Source organism: Muscardinus avellanarius, assembly GCF_963383645.1.
Source record: "Muscardinus avellanarius genome assembly, chromosome: 22".
NCBI lineage: Eukaryota > Metazoa > Chordata > Mammalia > Rodentia > Gliridae > Muscardinus > Muscardinus avellanarius.
The window spans coordinates 613617-636500 of record NC_137808.1 but is presented as its reverse complement, the minus strand read 5'-3'; the positions used below and the strand labels follow the sequence as shown (position 1 = coordinate 636500).

The window sequence follows — 22884 nt, the reverse complement described above, 5'->3', positions numbered from 1 at the left end:
GAATTGCAGATTTACCTCTTTCCCCTCGCCTCACCTCACCCCCACCCCAGCACCCCAATTTGTTCTCCTTGTAGTTACGCAGGCCTGGGCTCCCAGCCCCGCCGCCCCTCATAACCCACCCTTTTCATTCTCCCCTGGACCCTGGCTTCTCCGCTGAACACTCCCCACTTTCTCTGCAGGGCCCCAGCCTAGGAAAAGATGGCCCCACGGCCCCCCAAGGGCCTGGTCCCAGCTCTGCTCTGGGGCCTGAGCCTCTTCCTCAGCCTCCCAGGCCCCGCCTGGCTCCAGCCCTCTCCTGCCCCGCATCCTTCTCCTCCTGCCGAGCCCCATCCCTGTCACACCTGCCGGGCGCTGGTGGACAGCTTTAACAAGGTGGGTGCGCCGACAGCCCTCCGGGAGGGGCCCCGCCACGCAGCGGGAAGTGTGGCCTTCTCAGAGGCAAGCCTGCAGGGATTCAGTCCCCTCTTGGTCTCTTGCTAGCCGTATGGCTTTCGCACGTTTGCCTCTTTGTGCCTCAGTTTCCCGATCAGTAAAATAGGGCAGAGTTAGAATGTGCCGGTCTCTGTACTCAGCTTTTCTCCATGTCCAGGGCCTGGAGAGAACCATCCGGGACAACTTTGGAGGTGGAAACACGGCCTGGGAGGAGGAAAAGTTGTCCAAATACAAAGACAGGTAAGGGGACAGTGCGAGAGGGCAGACTCCCTTCCCAATCCCTGCTCTGCTCGTGGGCCGCTGGGGGCTCTTGGGAAACCTTTGTTCAGCAAATATCGCAGAACATCTCTAGTACAGCAGTAAGCAAGCAAATTCTCATCTCCAGGGGGCTTATATTCTAGTGGAGAAGATAAACAGTGAACCAGAAAGCAATTTTATGTCCGCCAGGTGAGGTGTTGCACACCTGTAATCCCAGTACTCAGGAGGCTGAGACAGGAGGATCGCAGGTTCCTGGCCAGCCTCAGCTACTCAGTGAGGCCCTGTTTCAAAATAAAGAATAAAAAAATAGGTCTGGGGGTGTAGCTCAGAGGTAGAATGCCCCTGGGTTAAATCCCAGGTACTACAAAAAATATAAATAAATAAATAAATAAATAAATAAAATGGGGAGGTAGCTTGGAGGTAGAATGCCCCTGGGTTCAATTCCCAATCACACACACACAGGCACGCACACACTTCATAGGATAGGTTTGAGCACAGTGCCACAAACCTTTAACCTCAGAACTAGGGAGGCTCAGGTAATTTTGAGACTTTGTACTATGGCTTAGCAAGACCCTGTTTCAAAATACAAAATAAACTGAGCTTCGTGGAATAACAGGCTTGTGCTACTGCACTCAGCCCCTAGGAGATAAATATAAAAAAAAAGTATATAAATATATATATATACATATATATATTTATATATTTATATATTTTACTGTGTGTGTGGTGTCCTGGGGTTTGAACTCAGGGGCATTCTATCTCCAAATTATCCCCAGTTTTATTTTTATTTTATTTATTTATTTGTTTGTTTGTTGTTGTTGTTGTTGTTGTTGTTGTTGTTGTTGTTTTGTAGTACTGGGAATTAAACCCAGGAACATTTTTTTTTGCGGGTCTGGGGATGGAACACAGGGGCATTCGACCTCCGAGCTGTACGCCCTGCCCAGTTTTTTTTTATTCTTTATTTTGAAACAGGGTCTCACTGAGTTGCAGAGGGCCTCACTAAGTAGCTGAGGCTGTCTGTGAACTGCGATCCTCCAGTCTCAGCCTCCTGAATGCTGGGATTACAAGCATGCGCCACCATGCCTGGCTTAAACCCAGGGACATTCTACCTCCGAGCTACACCCCAGCCCTATTTTTAATTCTTTATTTTGAAACAAGGTGTCACTAGTTGCAGAGGGCCTAAGTAGCTGAAGCTGGCCACAAATCACAATCCTCCTGTTTCAGCCTCTCAAGTACTGGGATAACAAGTGTGTGCCACCATGCCTGGCTATTTTTATTTTATTTACTTATTTATTTATTTTGTGGTACTAGGGAGAGAACTCAGGGGCTTTCTACCTCTGGGCTACACTCCTAGACCTATTTTATATTTTATTTGGAAACAGGGTCTCACTAAGTAGCTGAGGCTGGCTTCAAACCTGCACGATCCTCCTGTCTCAACCTCCTGAGTACTGGGATTACAAGCGTGCGCCACCATGCCTCGGTTGTTCCCATTTTATAGATGAGAAAACAGATTCAGTGAGGGCTACCGACTTGCCTCTGGTTGTGTGACCTCCCCATTGATGGGGTTGAGGCCCAGGAGAGGGTGAGAAGCTCCTGTCACACTGTTCTGTTCCTAGTGAGACCCGCCTGGTGGAGGTGCTAGAGAGCGTGTGCAGCAAGTCGGACTTCCAGTGCCACCGGCTGCTGGAGCTGAGCGAGGAGCTGGTGGAGAGCTGGTGGTTTCACAAGTGAGTGGCCGGGCCTGGGGGCACGGCCTTGGCTTGGCCAAGAAGCCAGGGTTGCATGCAGGAACCATGTTCTAACTTGGCCTTCCAATCCCCACATCTTCTGAGGCCTGGCTGGGGGGCCCCAGCGCCTACCCTGAGCCTGTTCTTCTCTCTGTGCAGTAGGGAGAGGGCATCGGCCAGTGGCCTCCTGGGTCTGATGGCCAAGATGGGTTGCCTCGCAGCTGCTGTGGGAGGCAGGGCTGGGCAGCCACTGGCACCGCCTGGCGCCCCTGCCTTCCCCCCAACCCTGTTCCTGCCTCAGGCAGCAGGAAGCCCCGGACCTTTTCCAGTGGCTCTGCTCTGACTCCCTGAAGCTCTGCTGCCCCTCCGGCACCTTTGGGCCCTCCTGTCTTCGTGAGTTTTTCGAGTTCCTCTTGGGGGATGGAAAGGGATTGCTGAGGCTGGGGGTCCAGATCAGATGAAGAAATCAAAGGCGAAAGGTTCTGACAAAAGGTACCAGGGCAGCCAGGCATGGGGACAGATGCCACCCAAATACTGTAATCCCAGTACTTGGGAGTCTTTGAGAAAGGAGGCTCGCAGGTCTGATGCCAGCCTCCGCAATTTAGGGAGACCCTCAGTAATTTAGCAAATAAAAAATTGTTTCAAATAAAAAATTAAAAGGGCTGGAGGTGTAGGTCATTGGTAGAATACCCCTGGGTTCAATCTCTAGTACCACCAAAAGAAAAAAAAAAGGTATGGGTGCTAGACCGAGTCAGACACAGTTGTGGTTATTGTCTCTTGTGTTTGAGAAAGGCTGGCCTTCTTGCGCCTTCATTTCTTTTTTTTTTTTTTTTTTTTTGGTGGTACTGGGGGTGGAACCCAGAGGCTTTCTACCTCCGGGCTATACTCCCAGACCTTTTTTTATATTTTATTTGGAAACAGGGTCTCACTAAGTTGCTGAAAGCCCCACTAAGTAGCTGAGGCTGGCTTCGAACCCATGTGATCCTCCTGTCTCAGCCTCCCAAGTGCTAGGATTACAAGCGTGTGCCACCACGCCTGGCGCGCCTTCATTTCTTATGCCCTGCCAGACTAAGTTATCTTCCTGGCCAGGCAGGGGCCGCCCTGAAACCCCCATTGGCACCGTACCCCCTCCCCAGTCCTGACGCAGGTGAACTTCCTCCCAGCTCCTTTTAAAACAGTCTGTAGGTGAAGGCTCAGCTACTAAGATGGTCAAGTCAGTCTACCAAAGAAAAGATTTGGAACCAGGCGTGGTGGTGCACGCTTGTAATCCCAGTACTTGGGAGGCTGAGATCGGAGGATCACGGTTCACAGACAGCCTCAGCTACTTAGGCCCCCTGCAACTTAGTGAGACCCTGTTTCAAAATAAAGAATAAAAAAATAGGGCTGGGGGTGTAGCTTGGAGATAAAATGCTCCTGGGTTCCATCCCCAGTACTGTAAAAAAAAAAAAAGCAAAAAAGAAAGAAAGATGGATAGATAGATGGTTTGGTAGCTGGGGTGAAGGTTGGGTGTAGAACACTTGTCTAGCATATGGGAGGCTTTGGGTTTGATCTGTAGCACCACAAAAATAGAAAGAAAAAAAAAAAGATTTGTAAACAACTTAATTGTTCCACAATAGATATTGACTGAATTTTGTGTGTTTTAGTGACACTTTAGCACGTGATCATTACAATCAATTTTCTCCTCCAAACATATTTATTTCTTTTTTCTCCAAGCATATTTAACAATATACAGACTGCAGTCTCTCGGACGCCACAGTTGTATGTCTGTATGTCCGGTGTCACTAACTTGGGTGTGTGCCCACAGCTTGTCCTGGGGGCACAGAGCGGCCCTGCGGTGGCTACGGGCAGTGTGAAGGGGAAGGGACTCGCGGGGGCAGCGGGCACTGCAACTGCCAAGCTGGCTACGGGGGCGAGGCCTGTGGGCAATGTGGCCTGGGCTACTTCGAAGCAGGGCGCAACGCCAGCTACCTGCTGTGTTCAGGTAGGTGGTAGCAAGAGGTGTGGCACTGAGCAGGGGCAGGAGGGTGCCTGCCTGCCTGCTTCATACTGTGTCCCCGTTCCACCCAGCTTGTTTTGGGCCCTGTGCCCGCTGCTCCGGACCTGAGGAATCAAACTGTCTGCAGTGCAAGAAGGGCTGGGCCCTGCATCATCTCAAGTGTGTGGGTAAGCACAGCGCTGCCCGGGCCCGGGAAGCGTGGCCCGGGGCGGGGCTTCACTCAGCGCACATGTGCCTGAGTCGGATCAGCACCGTGTCCATGTTCATGGAGATCTGAACTTGGCCAGGAAGGCAGTGCTGTAGCCAGGCGTTTATAGATGAGGCTGACCTGTGTCCTGTGATAGGTCAGATCCAGCTTGCAGGAGGTATAACTCTGGCTGAGTCTTGAACATTGGGACACGGTTAGCCAGAGGAATTGAGGGTGCTGAACTTGGCAGGAAACCTGGTTTCAATTTTTTTTTTTTTTTTTTGGTGGTACTGGGGGTGTAAACCAGAGGCTTTCTACCTCCGGGCTATACTCCTAGACCTATTTTTATATTTTATTTGGAAACAGGGTCTCACTAAGTTGCTGAGAACCTCATTAAGTAGCTAAGGCTGGCTTCAAACCTGTGCGATCCTCCTGTCGCAGCCTCCCAAGTGTGGGGATTACAAGCGTGCGCCACCACACCTGGCTAATTTTTTTTTTTTTTTTTTTTTTTTTTTTTTTTTGCGGTACTGAAGATTGAACCCAGGGGCATATTACCTCTGCGCTACAATCCCCAGACCGATTTTATTCTTTATTTTGAAACAGGGCCTCACTAAGTAGCTAAGGCTGGTCATGAACCCAGATCCTCCAGTCTCAGCCTCCCAAGTACTGGAATTACAGGTGTGCACCATCATGCTTGGCTTCAGTTATTATTATTATTATTTTTTGCAATACTAGGGATTGAACACATTCGCATTCTACCTCTGAGCAACATTCTTGGCCCTTTATATTTTTTTTTCTGGTACTGGAGATGGAACCCAGGGGCATTCTACCTCTGAGCTACACCCCAGCCCTATTTTTGAGTATTTTGAAATGGTCTCACTGAGTTGCAAAAGGCCTCACTAAGGTAGCTGAGGCTGTCTGCGAGCCAAGATCCTCCTGTCTCAGCCTGCCAAATGCTGGGATTACAAGCATGCATCACCACACCCGGCTTCTCAGCCCATTTTTTATGCTTTATTTTTCAACAATCTCACTAAGTTGCAGAGAGCCTTACTAAGTAGCTGAGGCTGGCTAGAAACCTGCGATCCTCCTGTCTCAGCCTCCCAAGTACTGGGATTACAAGCGTTCTCCACCATGCCAGGCAGAGAGATTTATTTCTCTCCTATCACAGCCCTAAAGCACGTGGTCCAGGCTGGCAGAGAAGCTGTGCTTGTGCCAGTCACCAGGGACCCAGCTTCCTTCTCTCTTACTGCAGAGTCATTCCCCCCGGGCATCGTCTGCGGGGTTGGTGCTGAGTCATGGGCACCTCTGAGATTCGTGTCCCACACTCAGGAAGTGAGAAGGGCTTTTAAGATTGTTTTAAGGCCAAGCCTAAAGTGGAGCACATTTCTCGTGTTTTCATCCTGTTGGCCAGAACTCAGTGCCAGGGCCGCCGTGAGCTACAAGGCAGGCTGGAAACTTCAGCTTAGCTCTGGCAGGGGAGCCGGGAACCCTGCGCCTCTGCTTCCGTGGATGGAACTGTGCCATCCGAGGCCAGCTCAGCTTCCCCACAACGCCATGAAATAGGGATGGAAGAACCAGGCGTGGTGGCGCACGCTTGTCATCCCAGCATTCGGGAGGCCGAGACTGGAGGATCACGGTCCGCGGACAGCCTCAGCTACTTAGTGAGGCCCTTTGCAACTTAGCGAGACCCTGTTTCCAAATAAAGAATAAAATATACGCCGGGCGTGGTGGTGCATACTTGTAATCCCCGCGCTTGGGAGGCGGAGACAGGAGGATCGTGCAGGTTTGAAGCCAGCCATCTGGCTTATGAGACCCTGTTTCAAAATATAAAATAGGTCTGGGAGTGTAGCCTGGAGGTAAAACGTGTAGCCTGGAGGTAAAACGGCTTCCAGGAACCCCAATACCACCAAAAAAAAAAAAAAAAGATAAAATATAGGGCTGGGGGTGTACTTGGAGGTAGAATGCCCCTGGGTTCTATCCCCAGTACCACCAAAAAAAAAAAAAAGAAAGAAAGAAAGAAAGAAAGAAATAGGGATGGAAATGTCCCCCGTTTCCACCTTGCAGACATTGACGAATGTGGCACGGAGCGAGCCAGCTGTGGGGCAGACCAGTTCTGTGTGAACACGGAGGGCTCCTATGAGTGCCGAGGTCAGTGTCCACCCTGCAGAGGGCCTGGGGGCTGGAGGGGGCCTGTCCCTCCCAAGTCCTGCCTCCTCAGGCGCCAGGGCTCCCCGGGCCTGGGGCAGCTGCCACGCCGCGTCTCCTTTCTCTGTAGACTGTGCCAAGGCCTGCCTGGGCTGCATGGGGGCAGGGCCAGGCCGCTGCAAGAAGTGCAGCCCTGGCTACCAGCAGGTGGGCTCCAAGTGTCTCGGTGAGTCTTCTACTGATGGGCACCTGGGGGCAGAGGGGCTGGGAGGGAAGCGTGCACTCTGACTCCTCCCCTCCCCCCCAGATGTGGATGAGTGCGAGACCACCGTGTGCCCGGGTGAAAATGAACAATGTGAGAACACCGAGGGCAGCTTCCGCTGCGTCTGCGCCCAGGGCTACGCTCAGGTGGAGGGCGTGTGCGTGAAGGAGCAGGTCCCAGGTGAGCCCCTCCGTCCCTGCGGCTCGGCCCGTGGCAGCCTCTCCTCCCAGGGAGGTGGAGAGTCTGAGCTGGCATCAAATCAAGCCCGCGTCCTCATCTGCCCGGTGGCACCAGGCTGTGTCCCGGACGCCTGAGACTTGTCACAGGCAATGGATGTGACGAGACAGGGCAATCACGGTGATGACTGGGACTGTCTCAGCCTTGCCATGTGTCCCACGCTGTTACACGCGTGTGAGTTTTAGTCGCTCTTGAGACCACCCTGCAGCAGAGGATTCTCCTCCCATTTTATGTACGAGGAAACTAAGAGGTGAGGAGGCCAATCCCATGCTGGGATTCAAACTGGGGCAGCCCTAGCCCGGCCTGGTGGCGCACACCTGTAATACCAGTACTTGGGAGGCTGAGGCAGGAGGACTGAGTGAGGCTCTCGGCAACTTAGTGAGACCCTGTTTTCAAATAAAAATATAAAATAGGTCTGGGAGTGTAGCCTGGAGGTAGAGGGTCCCTATCCATCCCCAGTACCATAAAAAATAAAAAAAATTTTAAAAATAAAGCTGGGTGTGGTGGCGCTTGCTTTTAATCCCAGTATTTGGGAGGATCATGGTTCCGGACCAGCCTTAGCTACTTAGTGAGGCCCTTTGCAACTCAGTGAAACCCTGTTTCAAAATAAAAGAAAAAAAAAATAGGGCCGAGGGTGTAGCTTGGAGGTAGAATGCCTCTGGGTTCCATCCCCAATACCTTTTTTGTGTGTGGTACTGGGAGTGGAACTCAGGGGCTTCCTACCTCCAGGCTATACTCCCAGACCTATTTTTTTTTTATTTTTTTTTGGTGGTACTGGGGTTCCTGGAAGCCCTTCTACCTCCAGGCTACACTCCCAGACCTATTTTTACATTTTTATTTGGAAACAGGGTCTCCTAAGCCAGCGTGCGTGGCTGGCTTCGAACCTGTGTGATCCTCCTGTCTCTGCCTCCCAAGCGCGGGGATGACAAGCGTGCGCCACCATGCCCGGCCTCCCAGACCTATTTTATACTTTATTTGGAAACAGGGTCTCCAAATAAAGTAGCTGAGGCTGGCTTCGAACCTGTGCGATCCTTCTGTCTCAGCCTCCCAAGCACAGGAATTACAAGCGAGCACCACCACACCCGGCCCCAGTGCCTTTTAAAAATGAAAAAAAGAATGAAAGAATGGAAGGAAGGGAGCTCATGGGGGGGTTGAGCAGCAGATGGTGCTGTGAGCCTGGGTGTGGGTGTCCTGGGCCGGCCGGCACTGCCAGGAGCAGGGGTAGGAGTGCCAGCTGCGTGTCTTCCCCCTCCACAGAGTCGGCGGGCTTCTTCGCAGACATGACGGAGGATGAACTCGTGGTGCTGCAGCAGATGTTCTTTGGCGTCATCATCTGCGCGCTGGCCACGCTGGCCGCCAAGGGCGACTTGGTGTTCACGGCCATCTTCATCGGGGCGGTGGCCGCCATGACCGGCTACTGGTTGTCAGAGCGCAGTGACCGCGTGCTGGAGGGCTTCATCAAGGGCAGATAATCCTGCCGCCCCCTGCGGGACTTCCTCCCTTCCAGGCTGCCCCTGAGGTCGGGCCCCACTCCTGCTGGACACTCGGGGCGGCTTGGCCGACTTCTGAGCGTGGGTAAGCGCCCCTACCCGCCGTGTAGAGCTGCCCAGGCACCCGGCCTGCGCAGGTGTGGCCTTTGGGTTGAAAGTAGCCCCGATGTGGAATGCCAGGAGCCCTTCACCAGGGGGGACTGGGCCGGGTTCATATTGGGGTTTAAAGGAGGCCCCAGTGCGGGATGCCATGAGACCTTCACAAACTGGGCAGGGTTCACGGGATTGTGTGAATTTCAAGAGAAAAGTTTCCCGTGTGGTGCCGGCTAGTGAGCGCTGGCCCCCACTGCCAGGAGTGGAGGGTCTCCACAGGGGCAGGGTCGCCCCCGGCCTCTCCTGCCAGCTGCATGCTGCCGTTCTGTATTTCCCCACCCCTCAGCCATCGACTTATTTATTCATCTCAGGAAATAAAAGAAGGTTGCGCAAAGACGTGGGCGACGTTTCCTAAAACCCTGGGGACTTGAGGGCTGCCCCAGGAAGTCGAGGGAGGACGGGAAAGGTGAGCCCGGCCGAGGTGTTAGGAGCAGGACAGAGGAGTCGGCCTAGGTATGTAGCCTTGGGTTCATTAGCAGCTGTCCTTTGCAGAAAGAACTTGGACAAATGGTTTTCACGTCTGAACTTCACTCCCCTCATTCTGAAAATGGGCCTGATGCCGTTTTGCTCTCAGGCCTAATCGATGAGAATTAAACAGGGTGAGGAGGTGTGACACAACAGGGCCTGGAATCCCAGTACTTGGGAGGCTGAGACAGGAGGATTACAGATTCGAGAACACCTCAACAAATATAGATCATCAACCTAGTGAAACCCTGTTTCAAAATAAAAATAAAATAGGGCTGGGAGTATAACTCAGAGGTAGGATGCCCCTGGGTTCAATCCCCAGTACCACAAAAAAATAAATAAATAAAAAGGGTTGGTGTCATGGTGCACACTGGTAATCGCAGCATTTGGGAGGCTGAGGACCGGGGTCTGTGGCCAGCCTCAGCTACTGAGCAAGGACCTTTGCAACTCAGTGAGACCCTGTTTCAAAATAAAGAATAAAAAATAGGGCTGGGAGTGTATAGCTTTGAGGTAGAATGCCCCTGGGTTCCAGCTCCAGAACCAAAAAAAAAAAAAAAAAAAAAAAAGAAAGAAAAAAAAAAGAGGGCTGGTTGTAGTGTAGCTGAGCTGTAGAACACTCCTGAGTTCAGTTCCCAGTACCACAGTTAAAAAACAATTAAAAAGAGCTAAAGACTGCACAATGGATGGATGGTCTGTAAGACGCTGGTATTGTGGAAGCCTCAAGCGACTTTTCCTCTGGAAAGGCCTGCCTCCCCAGTGCCTGCAGGATTGGGGTGACTGGGGGTTGGAGCCTCGGGTCTCTCCTCTGGAGGGTCACAGGATCCTGGCTTGACCAGAGGGAGGCATGAGCCAAATCTTTACGGTTTATTTCTTTGGCACAAAGAGGACAGTCGTTCTAGACAAGCGAGGCTCGTCTCTCCACACTGGGGGGGTCAGGCACCCGGTCTCTGTCCCCCCCTGCTGAAATACATGCACCGCCACCCTGTATACCCTGTAACTCACAGCCTCTGTGCAAAATACCTGCTGGAAAAAAATAGAGATATTTTTAAAAACAAAAAACGGGGGGCGGGGAGAGAACGTGAGGGGTGCATTCACGCGCCGGGCTGTCCCTGGGGGCTGGCAGTCAGGTGGAGCCCCCACCCCACCCCACCCCGAAGGCCAGTTTTCCAGCCGCCCAGCTGTCCCGGCCAGCCTCAGAGCTCGATGGTGTCGCTGGAGGCGCTGCGGGAGTCCCCGGGCTGGCGGCGCGGCTGGGCCGGGGGCGGGCCGGGGGCGGGCGCCGGGGCCGGGGGCGCCGCGGGCAGGAGCTGCACCGTGCTGGGCAGCTCGTCGAGGGGCAGACTGTCCACCGACGACAGCCCGTGGCGCCACGGGTTCCAGCTGATCTTGAGCGAGCCCCGGGAGAAGCTGTCGAGGGAGCTGCCCGAGGCGCCCCCGTCGGGCTGGCCCGCCCCGGGCGGGGGCCGCAGCGGGCCGCGCATGCGCACGTCGCCGAGCGAGCGGCAGCGGCCGCCGAGCCGCGGGGGGCCGCCGTCCAGCGGGCCGTCGGGGCGGCCGTCCGGCGGGCCGTCCGGCGGGCCGTCGGGGTGGCTGCCGCGGCGCGGGCGCGGCGAGGCCAGGCCGTGGCGCCGGAACACGCTGTCCCGCACCAGGTGCTCGCGGAAGAGCGCGGCGTCGATGCTGCGGCTCAGGTTGATGGGCGACGGCGGCCGCAGGTCCAGCTCGCTGAGCGCCGGGGGCCCGCGCCCCAGCGACGCGGCGGAGCCCCCCGCCCCCGCGGGGTTGCACAGGGGGCCCCGGCCCGGCGCCGGCCCGGCGCCGCGATTATGGGGGCGCTCGGGCACCTCGCTCTTGCCGGGCGGCGGCGGGCAGGCCAGGCGCAGCAGCTTGGCCCAGCAGGCGTGCCCCGAGGGCGGCCGGGGGCGCAGCGCGGCCAGCGCGGCCAGCGCCAGCGCCAGCGCCCAGCTCAGCTCCAGCAGGCGCAGCCAGAAGTGGACGCCCCACCAGGCCCACGAGAAGCGGCCCTCCCGGCCGGGGCCCGGGTACAGCCAGAGCGCGGCCGCCAGCTGCAAGCCGCTGGCCAGCAGCCCCAGCGCGCCCGCCACGGCCAGCAGCCGCGGGCCCGGACGGGCGCCCCGGCCCCGCGGGCCCTGCAGCAGGCGGCGGCGGCACAGGCAGAGCGTGCCCAAGGCGGCCGCCGCGCCCCAGGCGCACGAGGCGCCCTGCGCCAGGAGGTTGAGCCCCGGCCGGGTGGACAGCAGGTCGCTGGCCAGCAGCCCCGCGCCGTGCGCCAGCGCCACGGCCCCCAGCAGGAGCGGGCTCTGCAGCGGCGGCGGCAGCCCCGCGCCCAGGCCCAGCAGGGTCAGGGCGGCCAGCGCGGCCAGCAGCAGCGGGAAGGGCAGGTTGTAGAGCACCAGGCCGGCGCGCGCGCCCAGCCGCGCCCGCGAGCCGTAAGGGTCGGCGAGCATGTAGGCGGAGCGCAGCCCCGAAGCCAGCAGCACCAGCAGGGCGGCCACCAGGGCCAGCCGGGGCCCGGCCAGGGAGGCCACCAGCGTGGCCAGGGCGAGCGAGGCGGGCAGCAGGAAGAGCACGCCCACCCCGTAGACGTGCAGCTCCCAGGCGAAGCTCAGCACCCGCCGCAGGGGCCCCCAGCGCAGCGGCGGGGCGGTGGCGTTGGCCGGGGGGCTGGACGCGGGGGCCGGAGCCGTGGAGCTGGCTGAGGGCTCCGGAGGGGGGGGCTGGCCCAGGGCTCGCTGCGTGGTGACGCGGATGAGACCCCGGCGGGATGTCGACGGGGCCTGCACCGGGGGTGCCGGAGGATGGCTTTGGGGACGGCCGGGCCACTCCTCGAGTTCATCTGCAATAATAACACGGAAGACAGCGCTTGGTCTCTTTTTGCAGTACTGGGGATGGAACCCAGGGGCTAGCTACACCCCCGGCCCTATTTTTTGGTCTTTATTTTGAAACAGGGTCTCAGTGAGTGGCAAAGGGCCCCACTAAGAAGCTGAGGCTGTCTGTGAACCGCCATCCTCCTGTCTCAGCCTCCCGAATGCTGTGCCACCATGCCCGGCTTTGAAAGGTGCTTCTGAGGCTCCAGCGTTGTCTAGTATCGTCGGCAAGGTAAGAATTTAACTTTGAGCCGGGCGTGGTGGCGCGGGCTTGTCATCCCCGCGCTTGGGAGGCTGAGGCAGGAGGAGCGCACAGTTTCGAAGCCAGCCTCAGCTACTTGGCGAGGCTCTCAGCAATTTAGTGAGACCTTCTTTCTTTCTTTCTTTCTTTCTTTCTTTCTTTCTTTCTTTCTTTCTTTCTTTCTTTCTTTCTTTCTTTCTTTTTGTGGTACTGGGAATGGAACTCAGGAACCTTCTACCTCCGGGCTAAACTCCCAGACCTATTTTATATTTTATTTGGAAACAGGGTCTCTTAAACCAGCTGAGGCTGGCTTCGAATTTGCACGATCCTCCTGTCTCAGCCTCCCAAGCGCGGGGATTACAAGCGTGCGCCACCACGCCCGGCTGAGACCCTGTTTCTAATAAAGTATAAAATAGGTCGGGGAGTATAGCCCGGAGGTAGAAAGCCTCTGGGTTCCACCCCCAGTGCCACCAAAAAAACAAATAAATATAAATAAATAAATAAATAAATAAATAAGAATTTTACTTTTTCAGGCACATCTGTCAAATGGAGATAGCACCCGCTTCGATGGGGTCATGGAGAGGATGGTATGTTTAGCTTCGTGACTGACACAAGCCTAACTGGATATGAACTAGCATGTGTGTTAAGGATATTATCAGGGGAGCAGTGCCCCCAGCGGTATCCAATGTGGCCTGCATATATATATATATATATATATATATATATATATATATATATATATATTTTTTTTTTTTTTTGGTGGTACTGGGGTTCCTGGAAGCCCTTCTACCTCCGGGCTACACTCCCAGACCTATTTTTACATTTTTATTTGGAAACAGGGTCTCCTAAGCCAGCGCGCGCGGCTGGCTTCGAACCTGCGCGATCCTCCTGTCTCCTCCTCCCAAGCGCGGGGATCACAAGCATGCACCACCACGCCCGGCATGGCCTGCATATTTGAATCACCTGCAGATCATGGAATCAGAAAACTTCTTCCCATTGGGCTGGACATGGGAAATTGGTATATGGAAATATATTGGAAATATCTACCTATATCTCTCTATATACATACATATCTATACATATAAATACATACAGACATGTATGTATGTATATAATTTTCTTTTTGGTACTGGGTAGTTGAACCCAGCCCTATTTTATTTTTATTTTGAAACAGGGTCTCACTAGGTTGTGAGAGTCTCACTATTTGCTGAGACTGTCCTCAAACTTGTGATCCTCCTGTCTCAGCCTCACAAGTACTGAGATGACAAGTGTGCGCTACCACGTCTGGACGTTGGAATTTTTTAATAGTGTTTCCAGTGATTTAGCAGCTGGAAAGGCATTGCAGCAAATAGTGTTACTTACTACGATATTCTAGCTCCCAAAGGGCCAGAGTACCTGTACATATTAGTTTATAACCCTCAGCAGTTTGAAGGCGGTCCGAGCAGATCCCTTTAAGCAGGATTTTGCCTTCATTCACTTCTGGGCTGCCTCTCCACCATACCTACCACAGTTCTTGGCCGGCAGATGGAGTACTCTCCCTGAACCCCCAGCCGCGCCCTCACCTGGCTGCAGGGCCTCCACAGGGCTCTCTGTTTGGTTTGTAGCTGGACCAGGGTCCGAGAAGCCGGGGACGAGGGACTTGGGGGTGCCGGGGACCTCCACTGCCCCTCTCACCCGCTGCGGGGAGATGGGGTCGGCTCCATTCATCGCCGCTATCTCTGAAATGATAGAAGTCATTGCTACCTTGCCTGACCCTCCAGGCACCCTCAAGTCTGTCCCTCGGGGAGGGAGGCACAGTCAGGTGCGACCCAGACATCACCGGCACTTGGGTGGCCAGCTGGGCCGGACCGTCGCCCCTCCCCAGCCCCGCACAGCACTCCATCTTGCCACCCACCTGGCTTCGGCTGCACTTCAGGAGCCTCTGAGGCTGGAGGAGGCGTGGACTGGGTTCCTGGGGAATCCTCAGCTTCAGGGACGTCACTTGGCTTGGGCTGGGGACCTGGGGGGCTGAACTCCCAGGTCTCCCCAGTGCCAGTCTTCTTGGGGGGCCCCAGGGGCAGCTCCTCGGCCAGAGGAAGGCTTCTGACCAATGCCAGGTCTGGCCGGGCCACAGGTGTCTCCCAAGAGGATGCCAATTCAACAGGAGGTATCGCGCCGGCATTGGGAGCTGCTGGGTCCTGCTGCGTGGACAGGGGCCCCCGAGCTGCCTCTTGGAAATCCTCCTCAAGCCCGTCCTCTTCTGCTAGTGCCGGCCTCCGGGGAGTGCCTGCCTGGGGCACCAGCGTGTGCGGAGGGCCCTGGTGGCTGGGGGCAGAAGCCTGGGGCGCCTTCGCCTTGGCTTTCAGACCCTCATCTCTCGGTGGTCGCTGCTCTGCTTGGCCTGGGGGTTCTTGTGGGGCAGGGGAAACGGTGGCTGCCCCCAGTTGCGGTCTGGGAGTTGGGAGGAAAGTGGGCTGGGGGGCCCCCACTGGGTGAGGGGCGGCTGCTTCTTGCTCTGGAGATTCCTGGGAGTCCAGAGGGCCTGTCCAGCCCTGGGCACTGGGCACTCGAGCAATTTGGAGGTGGTCAGTTACCGGGAGTCGCTCTCCCTGCACCCCGGGGGCTGCTCTGGGCCCATGCAGGGCTGGCCCGAGCGGGGAGTCCGCAGGCCTCCGGGGTCCGGGCTTCTCCCAGAGGAAGTCCAGCGCCTGGGGCTCGGAGCCCACAGGGCCCTTGGGGTGGGGGCCTGGGCTCAGGTGGGATTCTGAGTCCTCCAGTGGCTGGGGAGGGCCAGTGCCCAGGGCAGGGCCAGTCCCCAGGGCCAGCAGCAGCAGACCATGGACAGCGCCCCACGGGCTGGGGGCCATGGTTTACTCTGATGTCTGGGCGTAGAATCCCCACTGAATGAACCTACAGAAGAGGAGACAGGGGTGACATGTGACAGCTGGGGCTCCTGGGGCTTCCCTAGGGGCTGATGAGGAGGAGCAGACACCCAGGCAGCAGCTTCTCCCCCGCCCCGTGTGCATAGCATACCCCCAGCATTTTTTTTTTTTTTTTTTTTTTTTGGTTTAAAACAAGGTCTTGCCGGGCGTGGTGGCGCACGCTTGTAATCCCCACGCTTGGGAGGCAGAGACAGGAGAATTACGCAAGTTCGAAGCCAGCCGTGCGCGCTGGCTTAGGAGACCCTGTTTCCAAATAAAAATGTAAAAATAGGTCTGGGAGTGTAGCCCAGAGGTAGAAGGGCTTCCAGGAACCCCAGTACCAACAAAAAAACAAGGTCTTGCCGGGCGTGGTGGCGCATGCTTGTAATCCCCACGCTTGGGAGGCGGAGACAGGAGGATCGTGCAGGTTCAAAGTCAGCCTCGCTGGGCTTAAGAGACCCTGTTTCCAAATTTAAAAAAAATATTTAAAAAATAGGTGTCTGGGAGCGTAGCCGGGAGGTAGAAGGGTTTCCAGGAATCCCAGTACCACCAAAAAAAAACAAACAAAAAACCAAACAAAAACCAAGGTCTTGCTAGTTTGCTGAGGGTCTAAGTTGCCAAGAGTGGTCCTGAACCTATGATCTTCCCGTCTCAGCCTCCCCAATGCTAGGACTATAGGCCTGCCCACTATGCCCTGCTCTTCCTGCTTTTAAAGCTTTTTTAGCACGCTATCTCTGGTCACATCCTTTGCCCTGTTTCTAACCCGCCCATGGTTCCCCACTGCCCTCAGGAGAGGGGACTAGCCCCTTTCCTGGGCTCCTAAGGCCACACCCTGTTCCCCAGCACCCATGGGACTCATCCGTGTTGCTCCTGCGGCTCCCTCCTCTTGGAATGCCCTCTGCCTTCTCTTTCTTTATTTGCTAAAATCCTATTTTTGAAGGCCCAGCTCCGTGTGAGAGAGCTGTGGAGGAGAACACACTGGCCCTGAGGAGGGCCCTGAGGTGGAAACCCCACCTGCCCGGCTTTCTGGTCCTGGGCATCGAACCCAGAACTTCGCATCCACTAAACAAGCATCTACCACTGAGCGTCCACCACTACCCTCAGCCCTGTTTGCTTATTTGTTGACTGACTTATTTATTGGTACTGCGGTTGAACCCAGGGGCATCCCACCTCTGAGCGACACCCCCAGCCCTCTTAATTTTTTTCATTTTGAAATGGTCTCACTAAGTTGCTGAGGCTGGCTGGCCTCCTGTCTCAGCCTCCCAAGTACCAGGATTACAGGTGCGCGCCACCACGCCCAGCTTTTTTTCATTTGGAAACAGGATCTCCTTAGTTTGCTGAGGGTCTAGCTAAATTGCTGAGGTTGGCCTCCAGCCGTGGTCCTCCTGCCTCAGCCTCCCAAGCACTGGGATTCCGGGCATGCAGCACCACTTTTATCATTTTACCCTCTTCTAGGAAGCCTGCCTTTGCTGACCCTCCAGGCACGGGTCACCCTCTATAATAATCTGTCTTCCCCACTGGCCTGGGCTCTTGTCCCTTTCACTTAAAACCTCCAGTCCCCCGTGAATATACCCGGCCCAGGTGATATTCCAAGGTGCCTGTTCCCAAGAGTCCAGGAGGTGGGGCAGGAGGCCGAGGGGCCGGTGTGGGGGCAGGCGGAGCCCACACCTGTCTGGGGACAGAGGCCCCAGACAGAGGCCTTGCTCTCTGGGATGGCTGCCCCCACGCTCCAAACCCTTAGTGGCTCACAGGCACTTCGCAGTGTCCCTGGGGCACACCCCAGCGCCTCACAGGTTGGGGACACCTCCAGATGCTCAAAGATCTCTGAGGCCCAGTTCCCCAACCTGGATTCTGAGAGCCTTGTTGGCTCCTCAAACACTCCCTTCTCTGAGCCCTGAGCTCTGCCTGGGCCAGGGCGGGACCCAGAAAGGGGCCTCAGGGCCAGGGCGGGTCTGGAGGTGAGCTGGGGGAGAGCCTAGAGCTCCCCAGCCAGGGGCCGGTTAATAACAGAGCTCCCCTCCCGCCTGGGCGCAGCCACGTGGAATCCAGCCCTCCCATACAGGCAGGCGGCCCGTGCCCACTTAACAGGGGTTAGGAAACGGAGGTTCAGAGAGGCGGAGCCGCTGGCCCAAGGTCACACAGCCGGCAGAGTGGACACGGAGGGAGGGGCAGGGCGGCCCACCTGGCGCGGGGATCAGAAGAGCCCAGGGGGGAGGAGATGACTCAGTGGGCCTTCGGTGATAAAGATGCCACCCGCCTGCAGACCGGGCGGGGGCGCGGCGGGCTGGGGTCCCCGCTGCTGTCGAGATGGGGGGGTTGGAGAGACCTCAGAGGATGGCCGGCGGCCGGCGCGAGCTCTGCCGCAGGACAGCCCGCAGGAGCTGGTCCATCTCGGGTTCCTCCTCCTCCTCCTCCATCCCAGCCCCCGCCTTCCCGCAGTGTCCGGTGGGGGTGGGCGCCCTGCAGGCCTGCCCCCGCTCCCGCCGCCCGGCCGCTCACCTGGGCAGCCCGGTTCACCTCGCCGTCCCCGCAGCCCGGCGCATCCCCGCGGAGCCCAGGCTGGGCTGGGCGAGCCCGGCGCAGCCGATCCTGGAGCCCGCCCACCGCGCCGCGAGCTTAACCCTTTCCCGGCCCCTCCTCGCAGATCCCGGGTCATCTCCGGGGGGCCTGGGGCGGCCTCCGGCGGCGTCCCCGCGAGCCGGCCGGCCAGCCCGTTTGCATGCCTCGGGAGGCGCGGAGCTCGCTTCCTTCGGGGCTCTGTGTCCTTCCAGGGAAACATACGCGCACGCGTACCTGCTGGCCCGTAGCCGGTCCTGCCTACCGCCCGGCAGGCAGCATCGCGCAGGGTTTTCAGCTACAGACGCATTCTAAGTGGAAATGAGATCATACTGGCTGTGCTGTTTTGGCAAATTGCATTTATTTTCCTTGACATTATTATTATTATTATTATTATTATTATTATTATTATTATTAAATTATGTGTGTGTGTGTGTGTGTGTGTGTGTGTGTGTGTGTGTGTGTGTGGTACCAGGAATGGAGCCCAGAAGCTTTCTACCTCTGGGCTACACTCCCAGACCTATTTTATATTTGGAAACAGGGTCTCACTAAGTTGCTGAGAGCCCCACTAAGTACCCGAGGCTGGCTTCAACCTGTGCGGTCCTCCTATCTCAGCCTCCCAAGTACTGGGATTACAAGCGTGCGCCACCATACCCGTCTTATTCTTTTCTTTTTTCTTTTCTTTTCTTTTTTTTTTTTTTTTTGGTACTGGGGATGGAACCCAGGGTCATTCTACCTTTGAGCTAGTGCCCCAGCCCTATTTTATTTTATTTTGAAATAGGGGGCCGGGCGTGGTGGCGCACGCTTGTAATCCCAGCATTCGGCAGGTTGAGACGGGAGGATCGCGGTTCGAGGACAGTCTCAGCTACTTAGTGAGGCCCTCTGCAACCTACTGAGACCCTGTTTCAAAATAAATAATAAAAAATAGGGCAGGGGGTGTAGCTTGCAGGTAGAATGCCCCTGGGTTCCATCCCCAGACCCGCCACCACCAACGACAAAATAAAGAATAAAAAATAGGGCCGGGGAGCCAGGTGTGTTGATGCACACTTATAATCCCAGCATTTGGGAGGCTGAGACAGGAGGATCAAGGTTCGCGGCCAGCCTCAGCTACTTAGCAGGGCCCTTTGCAACTCAACGAGACCCTGTTTCAAAATAAGGACTAAAAAGTAGGGCTGAGGGTGTAGGTCAGCAGTAGAATGTCACCACACACACACACACACACACACACACACACACCCTGTTAGCAGGCTCAGGGCTGGCTGGGTTCCCTTCCTCAGTTTCTCCCGAGCGGTGCTGGTGGGCGTCCAACCTCCGTCAGCGGGACTGCTCGCTGTCTGTCCTCTGCAGAACAGGAAGCCTGTCCCATGGAGCCTCCGAGCCACCCTCTGGCAGGGCGCTGAGCTCCCTAACAAAGGCAGGAGAGATCGGATCACCTTGGCCAGAGGCCGAGTTGAAAGTTAATCCTGTAAGGAAAGAGAGGCCTGGGCGGCCGAGGTGAATGTCAGCGGGACGGAGGCGCCTGGTGTAGAGGAGCCCCTGGGCTCCAGGAGCTGTGGGTATCACCCTGGGGACCCTGGGATGGCGGGCGATTACAGCGTGGCGTGTGTCACGGTCAGCACCTCCCACTTACCAAGCATTTAGCCAACACACCTTACGTTCATTTTTCTTCTGTGGTACTGGGGATGGAAGCCAGGGTCATTCTATCTCCAAGCTACACCAACAGTCTCACTGTGTTGCGTGGCAGAGGGCCTCGCTAAGTAGCTGCGGCTGTCTGTGAACTGTGATCCTCCCATCTCAGCCTTCCCAGTTCTGGGATTACAAGCCCAGCTTTTATTGTTTGTTTGTTTGTTTGGTGGTACTGGGGTTCCTGGAAACCCTTCTACCTCCGGGCTACACTTCCAGACCTATTTTTTATATTTTATTTGGAAACAGGGTCTCACTGAGTAGGCGAGGCTGACTTCGAACCGTGCGATCCTCCTGTCTCAGCCTCCCAAGCGCAGGGATTACAAGCCTGCGCCACCACCCCCGGGTCTCTTAAACCAGCATGGCTAGCGGGGGAAGGGGGATTACAAACATGCGCCATCACACCCGGCATTTTATTATCTGTTTTGTTTTTAATTTTTTTTTTTGAGGGTCTGGGGGTAGAACCCAGGGGTATTTGACCTCCGAGCTACACCCCCTGCCCTATTTTTTATTCTTTATTTTGAAACCAGGTCTCACTGAGTTGCAAAGGGCCTCACTAAGTAGCTGAGGCTGTCGGAGAACCGCGATCCTCCTTGTCTCTGCCTCCCGAATGCTGGGATTACAAGCGTGTGTGCTGCCACCACGCCCGGCTCTTTTTATTTTGAAAGTGTCTCGCTAAGTTGAAGGCCTCAGTGAAGTGCCTCCGCACTTAAGTCTCAGATCTTATTCTTCCTATATCAGCCTCCCAAGGACTGGGATCATAGGTATGTGCCACCATATTATGTTATTTTTATTTATTTACTTTTGTGGTACTGGGGATGGAACCCAGGGGCATTCTACCTCCAAGCTACACCCCAGCTTTATTTTTTATTCTTTATTTGGAAACAGGGTCTCACTGAGTTGCAGAGGGCCTCACTAAGTAGCTGAGGCTGGCCGTGAACCACGATCCTCCGGTCTCAGCCTCCTGAACGCCAGGATTACAAGTGTGCACCACCGCGCCTGGCTCCACCATATTATGTTATTAACGCTTTTCATTTTACAGCTCACAAATGGAAGCTCAGAGAAGAGGTAAAGTACTTTGTTAAAGATCACGCAGCAACTAAAAGGCCACCGTCTAGCTGTCAGAACCTTTTGTGGACCGCTAGCGGTGTGTGTGTGTGTTTGTGTGTGTGTGTGTTACTGAGAATTAAATCCAGGGGCGTTCTACCTCTGAGCTACATCCCCGGCCCACATTCCCTCTTCATTTTGAAACAGGGTCTCACTGAGCCGCTGAGGCCGGCTTTGAACCCGTGACCCTACTGCCTCACAGGATCTTCCTATGTGGCTGTACCACGTGATCCCTTGACAGATGGGGAGACTTCCAGAGCGGAGTGTCTCACGGAGAGCAGAGCATGAGGAGGAACTGGTGAGCTCCTTGTCACCCCACTCCACAGCCACCCCTGCACCCATCTCCTTTCCTGCCCAGCAGCAAACCCCTCACCTTGGTCCCCCAAACACTCGCTCCCCGCCGAGAGAGATGACCTACGACCTCCTCTGCCTTCCGGAGGGCCTGTGGCCTCAAAGGAAGGGCTAGATCTTTCTTTTGGTGTTCGGATAGAGCCCGTCAGCATGCCTTGGCAGTTTGTTTTTCTGGTAGTACTGAAGATTGAATCAAGGGGCATTCTTTTTTTTTGTTCTGTTGTGGGTGTGGGGATGGAACCCAGGGGCATTCGACCTCCGAGCTACACCCCCTGCCCTATTTTTTATTCTTTACTTTGAAACCCGGTCTCACTGAGTTGCAGAGGGCCTCACTAAGTAGTAGCTGAGGCTGTCCGCGAACCGTGATCTTCCAGTCTCAGCCTCCCGAATGCTGCGATTACAAGCGCGTGCCACCACGCCCAGCCGAATCGAGGGGCATTCTACCTCTATGCTTAGTCCTCTTCCTTTTTTTTTTTTTTCAGTACTGGGGATGGAACCCAGGGGCATTCTACCTCTAAGCTACACCTCCAGCCCTATTTTTTATTCTTTATTTTGAAATGGGCTCACTGAGTCGTGCGTGAAGGGCCTAAGTAGCCGAGGCTGTCTGCAAACCGCCATCCTCCTGCCTCAGCCTCCCAGATGCTGGGATTACAAGCGCGCACCACCACACCTAGCTAGTTTAGCCTTTTTGAAGCACTGGGATTGAACCCAGGGGCATTCTCTCTCTGAGCTACACTCCTAGCTCCATTGCGTTTTTTATTTTGAAAGTGTCTTGCTAAATTCCTGAGGGCCTCATTAAGTTGCTGAGGCTGGCCTGGAATTTACGATCCTACTGTCTCAGTCTCCCAAAATATTGGGATTATAGGCGTGTGCCACCTCTCCCAGCCTTTTTTATTTTGCGGCACTAGGGACGGAACCCAGGGGCATTCTACCTCCGAGCTACATCCCCAGCCTTCATTTTCATTCTTTATTTTGAAACAGGGTCTCACTGAGTTGCAAAGGGCTTCACTAAGTAGCTGAGATGGTCTGAGAACAGCGATCCTCCTGTCTCAGTCTCCCGAATGCTGGGATGACAAGCATGTGCCCCCACGCCCGGCTCCCTGTTTTTGCCTGCTAAGTTACTGAGGGCTTGGCTTAATTGTTGAGGCTGGCCTGGAACTTGCGATCCTCCTGTCTCAGCCTCCCCAGTACTTAGATTACAAGTGTGTGTTGCCAAGCCAGGCTTCTCATGAGCTCTGGGAAGGCAAGAAGTCTTAGGCCTTTCACTGTAAGACTACCCAGCCTGGTCCAAGGCGGGCACATGGCTGTCTAGGTATGAGGCTGTCTGACCCATAGAGGCAACACTTGGACAGGCAAGAAAACAAGATGGTTTAATTTGTAGAGTCAAGAGTCTTCTGTTCTTGTTTACAGTGCACAACATGCAAACTCCATCCACCTCTTCAAACAGAAATGGCTCCCTGCCACTTCCTCAGCCTGTTAACCCAGACAGAAACATCCTCGGACACCCTGACCAAGGTGCCTGGCAGCGGCTGCCCCCTCCCCCTTCTGACATTGATGTGTGAATTCTCTCTTGACCACACTGCCTGGGAAACGAGGCTTTCACTGAACCGAGCGGCCGTTCACAGGACGGCAGCGCTGCCTCGTCAATGGATTTGATGGATTCAAAGCTCAGATCAAGCACTGGCATTAGTGAACCCGTCTCTGAGGTCCCAAAGGCACTTGAGCATCTGGCAGTGCCTCGGGGCCACCGGTTTCTGCAGATAGTGTTAAGACTGTTGAGGCTTCGCCAGGTCTGTCCTGGTCCTG

At 55.5% G+C, this 22884-nt stretch overlaps 3 protein-coding genes across 4 annotated transcripts in view; 2 read left to right on the top strand and 1 right to left on the bottom strand.

Annotated features, from left to right (window-relative positions):
• LOC308278394 (CCA tRNA nucleotidyltransferase 1, mitochondrial-like) overlaps positions 1-22884 on the top strand; it is a gene marked incomplete at both ends in the record, with an annotated part of 995237 nt that overhangs the window by 722805 nt on the left and 249548 nt on the right.
• Positions 181-8716, top strand: CRELD1 (cysteine rich with EGF like domains 1; the record flags this gene model as incomplete). Of its 2 annotated transcripts, XM_080718074.1 has the most annotated exons (10): positions 181-372; positions 590-672; positions 2307-2417; positions 2719-2810; positions 4222-4398; positions 4485-4580; positions 6665-6748; positions 6876-6971; positions 7053-7187; positions 8502-8716. In XM_080718074.1, 10 exons carry the CDS (start codon positions 199-201, stop codon positions 8714-8716), a joined length of 1263 nt encoding a protein of 420 aa, XP_080574200.1. The 2 variants fall into 2 exon arrangements, with proteins under 2 accessions (XP_080574200.1, XP_080574199.1); XM_080718073.1 differs by lacking the exon at positions 6665-6748 and having other exon boundaries at positions 199-372.
• On the bottom strand, positions 10546-15327 carry PRRT3 (proline rich transmembrane protein 3; the record flags this gene model as incomplete). The annotated part of the gene is made up of 3 exons (XM_080718014.1): positions 10546-12209; positions 14044-14199; positions 14376-15327. The coding sequence occupies 3 exons, from the start codon at positions 15325-15327 to the stop codon at positions 10546-10548; spliced, it is 2772 nt and encodes a 923-aa protein (XP_080574140.1).